The 6,883-nt window shown below is 38.0% G+C and overlaps 1 protein-coding gene across 1 annotated transcript; it reads right to left on the reverse strand.

Annotated features, from left to right (window-relative positions):
* Window positions 1-2,855: 2,855 nt before the first annotated feature.
* LOC102801979 (uncharacterized) lies at window positions 2,856-6,503 on the reverse strand. The gene is made up of 2 exons (XM_006817670.3): window positions 6,283-6,503; window positions 2,856-5,100 (listed from the first exon to the last, which is right to left on the reverse strand). Exons 1-2 carry the CDS (start codon window positions 6,463-6,465, stop codon window positions 3,670-3,672), a joined length of 1,614 nt encoding a protein of 537 aa, XP_006817733.2. The 5' UTR covers window positions 6,466-6,503; the 3' UTR covers window positions 2,856-3,669.
* Window positions 6,504-6,883: the final 380 nt, after the last annotated feature.

Here is a 6,883-nt window from a genome sequence, read left to right on the forward strand (position 1 = left end):
AATCTATTTCTTTCAAAAGTGTTGCGCCAGGTTTACGTTGTCGGTGTTCTCTTTAAACCTAGTTGTGTTTTTTTTTCATGGATGAGGACAGCGAATTGCCCACATATGCGTCCAGTCAGGATTTCTTTCGCAGTCAGGTTAGTTTTCGCGATCACGCTAAAAGGAATAAAAGAACAATTAATTATTTCTTTTTGTTCCAAAACTAAAATGAAACAAATGTGTGTTTAAGAAATCATCAGTCACTTACCTAGGACATTGCATTGACGCCATTATTATCCGCCCTACACAAGACAAAGAGGAAACCATACAAAAGCTCCAACACCTTGCAACAAAGAAGAGCTTTTAGGTCTTTTCAAATTACTACAATAGATTCCTGAAAAATCTTAGCACTGTTTTGGCAAACTGTATCAACTCAGACATGGAGGGGGGAGGGAGTCAACAGGAAGCATTCAGCAATCAAAGAAACTATTACAGGCGTCTCAACTGTTGGTACACTATGATAGTGGTTTGAAACTAATCTTTGATTGTGATGCTTCTCCATATGGCATGATAGCAGTACTTTTCCATAGAGTAGTTCTTGCATTATCAACATTAGATGGATCAATGGCTGAGCTTAAATTGTAGTAAACTGAACAGCCAGACGTCCAGTATTATAACAAATCATAAAGTAGGTAACCCAAGGTTGGCCAGTGAAGGTTGAGGAACAACTGTGACCGTATTTCACATGCAAGCAAGAACTCTCAGCAAGGATATTTTTTTGTGGGGGTCGCGGGTAATAATTCCAGCTCGGGCTTCTGAAACTATCTTAGTAGAACATGAAGTTCATCCTAGTATAGTGTGTATGAAAGCTTTGGTCCAGAATTACATATGGTGACCAGGGCTAGATGTGGAAATTGAGTCCTCAGATGCACAGCATGCCAGGATTTTAGGAAATCTCCAACTAAAGCACCCCTACATGCTTACATGGCAAGATACAGAATCACGCCATAGACAACCACAGAACAGATTCCTGCAGCTTTGCATATGCATAGACGTTCAAGATCAAGACTTGATCTTGTGCAACCATCACTTCAGACACGAGTATTGCAAAACCAAGGAAAGAAGAAAGAGAATTAGGACACAAAAACAAGGGATTACACCTACTTTCTTGGGGGATTCAGTATTTGCTATAAATTATATGGGAAAACCAAAATGTATACCTGGAATAATTGAAGAGAAGTGGGGATCGCTACCATTCTTAGTTAACCGGTAGATGTTGATTGTCAACAGACTAAATGAAACAAAGTGACCATGCAAGCTCAGAGTAAACCAAATATGATACCTGTACCAATGCTAATGCCATCCGTGTCAGTTCCTAAACAGGATTCGTCATCATTGAAACTGAAGAATGTTCAGAGAATGTTAGGGTTCTCCCCAGGGCTTTTTAGCGCTGAGGTCCGGGGCGCTATACTTGTGAATCTCGGCGCTTTACTTGGGACCTCGGCGCTTGATTTCATATTTGACATGCCAATGTCAGATGTGCAAAGACTTTGTTCGCCACGCTGGTCGGACCCGACCGTAATTAAAAATTAGTGACCACCACGGAAACGCTTCCGACCAGGACTATTGTCCGATTGTTATTATAATCATGTACTGACCGACACGCATCCTGCCAGTCGTAGATTATAATTTGTAAACAATAGACCTAGTCGCACGATATGTAACAGCTAGTCAAATTTGTTAAATTAACACCTCTTTGTTTGAAAGTAAATATTTTCTGCGATAGACAGTCTTTAGATTGAAGGCTAAAATTCTTTCAAAATCAATTCCACCCCGATATAACATGGTCAAAGCGGAGTTCACGATCAGCTTACGCTATTCAAGAAAAGAACAAAACAACGCGTTTATTGCATGATTTGGCAAAATACATTTGAACTGTTATCATCGCGAATCTTTTAAGACCTATTTTACTTTTCAAAAATTGCAAATCACCTCTTTCGAAAGCCATCTTGCAGTTTTCAATTGAAATCGATGCCAACACATAGTGCTACGACATCGACTGTAAATGTAAACATTTTAGAAGTTTATGGTATGAATAATAAATTACAATACGCCAATTAATTACGTGATTGATTTTTTGAAGGAGAATGTTTTTGGAGTGAATAAAATTATGAGATTCGTGAACATAACTCTGGCTTAACGTTTTGAATGCGTTTCATTCAACGTTTTACAATACAATTAAATTGCAACAATACTGTAGAATACTTTATTTTCGCTGACGGGAAGATTCTGTGAAAATACAATTCAGCGAATATACTTTTCCTATATTTCACATTCAACTCATCAAAAATAAATTCCATACAAAAGACCGAAAAAGCCTTTTTAGCGAAAATTAATTCCAGCGAAAATAAAGTATTCCACAGTAATTTATTTGTGTTTGTTTTTAGTCTGCAGCATTTGTATTTCGAGAATGTTTCAAACTCTTCTAAATTGTGAAACATAAAGTGTTGATTCCATTAAAAAAACTATTTGCACTGTGACTGAGCTCACTAATATTCATAATTGTAAATGAGTTCTGTTAATCAATGAAGGAAAGGTATGTAAATGATATGCAAATTAGCTGTGACGCTATGCATTTTTCCTGGGGAGAACCCTGATATGCATCTCCTCCAACGTATAACAAATCTACTACATTGAAGGATGAGATAACATATCATGTACATGAACAATCTACGCTTTGGTCCCAGAAATGCGTAGAACTAGTAATCGGGAGTGAGCCTAGCGCCACCCACATTGTAGTTTAGTTGAGTTTTGCAGTATTCAGTACAAGTGCATGCAGAATGAACTGATCCAGAAAAGAACATTGTATACTGATGTTGTAGTTAATGACATGTACTTTTATTACATCATCTGCGCATGCGTTATCAGAAAGCCACTAATACTGTAATAAACCAATTGTGCTATTTTTACGGAGCTTGTATTCTTTAATCTGTTGTGGCCTTCATTGCCCCCAAGAACCTGCTCAAATATTGCGATTAATTGCTCCAACTTATCATTAATGAATGAAATCTACTTCGACTCAATCAATCAGACAACAATTAACAAATAATGCAATTTGTACAGTTTAAAGATATAATATACAACAACATAAATTGTTAGTCTCAGTTGTCCTAAGTGATAGATCTGTATTTTCTATGTATAGTACAAACTATGTTTCTGTTATCGATTTATTTAGGATTGAATACATTAGGTAAAACTAGTGAATCAGGAATCAATAAATTCATGAATCTGAATCTGAATCTAACCAAATCAATTTATTTTGAGCATGCTCAGTTGTTGTGTCAATGTTGCTGGGAAAGGAAATTTTTGATGAAAATCTTGAAAAAGACCTATTTAGGATTTTCAGATCTGGAAAAAAAATTGTGTGCATACTCAAAATAATATTGTTCATCAACCTGCCAAGTTTCATTAATATCTGCTGCAGAATTTCTGAGAAAATGTTGGAGACGGGAAACATAAAACAGAAATTAAAACCCAATTTACTGGGACTGAATTAAAGCTGAAATTGCTCAAATTATATATTGTTGTAGATTAAGTACTCGGCCAAAAAATATTATTTTAAATTGTGCATTTGAGGAAGCAGTTTTTCTGAACTCAAATTGGTTAACATGTCAGCCTACGGCGAGGAGGTTAATTACATAGAAGTGTCAAATAAATATGTAGCAGCATTCTGGATACAAACCCATTGTAAGATTTCACTGCATTTTGCTGGTTTTCATAATTCATGAATCGAATACCTTTATGCTCATTTCCACACTGGCAGTTTTCAGAAACCCTGAAAAAATCTATGAGATGGATAGGTAACAAGCTCTTGTTACTATGGAGATATTCATCAACAAAACTTTTTGTGATGTTATTTATTTTCTCGAGACGTGGTTTTGCATGATAACTACATCTCGCAAGATCGCTGCTATCTGGTGCCGTGATCCATACTATCTGGCCACTGTCTTTGACCAAAGTCTGGATTTTTTCAATAAAAGTTGGTAAGCCCTTTTCATATTCTACAAACACATCTTTATGTTTTGGGTGAATACGATTAAATGGAGCCACTTCATGAACACCGGTTGAAGTAATCAGTAAATCTACTTTTCCGTGCTGCAAAAGGATATCGTGCAATTCACTTTCAGTGTGTTTATTGACGCAGTCAATCCCACATCCAAGCGGACTTGCCATCAAAAAACTGTAACCAACCATAGTGTGCTGCTCGTTGATCGAACGCCAGAATGCGGTCACTGATCGCCGTATATCTTTCTTTTTCCGTTTCATGTCGCGGGAAATAGGTAGTTTGTCTTTGTACATGTACAACTGAACTATTTCATTTGCTATTTCCTGTGTTATCGAATCTCCCACAACTAAAATTACTTTGTCCCGAAAACATTTGTTAAGCTCCCCAGGGGTAAATATTTTATAATGACAGTCGTAGGGCGCCCATACGCGGCCAGAACTTGCTAGTACATCAATGTTGCCGTCGCAGACATTACCATCACAACCGTCTGGTGGCGTACTCACCCATCTCCCTGTAACATTTCCTGATTTACATAAAGGAGTGGAGTCGGATTTATAAAATGGACACGTACTATTGTCATTAACAATAAGAGAAACAGGCGTTTCAGCAATACCAGTGTCCACACAAGGAGCACCTTTAGTGTTGTTCTCATTGTCAAACAAAACACGATGGGCATTTTCTCCATGCACAAGTAATATTTCTAAATAGTAAACTCCCAGCTGTAAAGGCGGTATTAATAATTCAAATTTGTCCTCGCCGGCCCACCTGACTCTAACATTGTTAAACATTAGTGTATATGCCTTGGCGCCGGGGTAAAACTGTAAGTCTGGTCCTAACACCCGTGCTTGCATGTCCACCCAGGGTCGACATCGGACCATGGTGTTTTTTAAACTCATACCGTATACATATAAAATGGTTGGCTGGCACGCTGCCAAGTATATCTCATGGTGTCCGTCTTTCATCAGAAACTGAACTGCTTCATTACTTAACATGAAATATTCAGGATATTCTTCCATTGAACAAAATTCATCATCAAATCCACCAATTAGTCGTTCCTGGAATAGCGAACAAACAAACAGTGTAAATTATAGTGGAAACTACAGTACATAGAGGGCGCTCTAGCCAAACAATTTGTTATCGGAAAAAAATTCAAGCTGCCAGGAGTCCATTACTATGCATGAACGTAAAGTAATCCCCTCACAGGAGATCAATTATACCGAATGCACTAATTACTCAATTTTGATATTTTTGCTATAATTTCTCAAATGCAGAATTTGGTAATGATCTGAACATTTACTTTCTGTCGCCATGGAATGGTATATTATAACACCGTAGTGCAACCCTCCCTCGGCCAAAATATTGAGACCGTTAAAATCGTGACAAGATTTTGCATTGACGGTTAGAGGAAGTCAGAGCTATTAACTCAGCGTAATGAAGATTGGCATACACACACACCAACACACAGAAATGAGAGTTGTGTACAGACTAGTGGTTTCGTTTTTTACCGTTCATATATTTGGATTGTTTTGAATACATATTACAGCAACACAGCAGTCTCACTCACTGTCAGGCAAGGACTTGACACATTTGACCGCCCACATAAATTTTGGCCTGACATGTAGGGCGTTAGTGGTGTCATGATTTATCTGACATTATGGCGTGTTAAATACTTTGTGTGATTAGCTATATGCGAATAGAATGTATGGAGGCTACGCCTTAAGCTTTTAAACTACTCTGTAATTGGCTAACAGTTGGAAAGTGAATGAAGCTGATCTCAGTTAGTTGTGGCAAGCTCACCCCGAGGCAAGCAGTCCCGGGGCAGCCTTGACGCAGTCTTAACGCAGTCTTGGGAGAGTTCGGACGTGGCACTGAGATTAGAGGTTGAAACGATTTGATTCTCTGTGTGTCTTTGTTCGATAGAAAGGTGGAGAATTCCCCGAACTTGGTACCCCGGCCGAATGCCATCAGACCCCAATGTTGTGTTTGGAGCCCCGCAGAACTAACGTGCAACTCACACGACCTCGCCAAGCTAACAAATATATTTCACCTCACAACATGAGAAATTAAACTTCAGTTTATAATCTATGCTGCAAATATTACGACATACATGAGCCTTCATTGCCTTTGCGCTTGGATGAAATCATATATCCCATTCCTGGGTTTATTTGACAAGTCGGGTAACCTCTCCATCAATTATTGTGAACTACGGTGGCGCCCTATCAAGAAATATACCATACCTGCGGGTCCGATTGCCATGATAATTTTCCATTGTTACTATAATGAGTCTCCGTTTGAACCATGGCCATCTGAGGCAATACTAATTTATTAGAATGCATTCTTTGACTTGTATGTACATATGCTGCTACCGTGATTAGTACTATAGTGCATAACACTATAAACTTAGTGACGTTACTTCCCATAATGCACCAGTGTTTGGTTTCATACAACGCTGTTTTTTTCTGATCATCCTCCATGACGTCACATCTATCAAAATGTAAATTAAAATTAAATCCTGGAGAGCATGCAAGTCCGATGAATTGGCGGTAAGCAATCACAATTTTAAAGTTTACTTGATGGCAAGTTATGTCTATGATGGCATCATCTCCCTTCAACAATTAACAGGGTTTTTAAATGTACGTAACACGCATGTTAGTTAGCTCTGTATATTGAGATTGTATACAGCGGTTGTAGGCCGAATTACATTATTTAAATGTGCGGGATAGATAATATATGGTCCAGGAACATATCAGACTTAATCGTTCATCATGGGAAACAGATCTGTGAAATAAAAACGAAGTACAATTTTTGCTAACAAATCGGAATTGGATCAGCTTTGTG

Source organism: Saccoglossus kowalevskii, chromosome 13 (genome assembly GCF_978046115.1).
Source record: "Saccoglossus kowalevskii chromosome 13, keSacKowa6.1, whole genome shotgun sequence".
NCBI classification, from domain to species: domain Eukaryota; kingdom Metazoa; phylum Hemichordata; class Enteropneusta; family Harrimaniidae; genus Saccoglossus; species Saccoglossus kowalevskii.

Excerpts from the sequence above, each read along its gene's own strand:
- LOC102801979 (XM_006817670.3), bottom strand. The coding sequence starts at position 6,465 with ATGGGAAGTAACGTCACTAAGTTTATAGTGTTATGCACTATAGTACTA. Across the intron at positions 5,101-6,282 it reads CATGGCAATCGGACCCGCAG|GAACGACTAATTGGTGGATT; the intron begins GTATGGTATATT and ends TCGCTATTCCAG.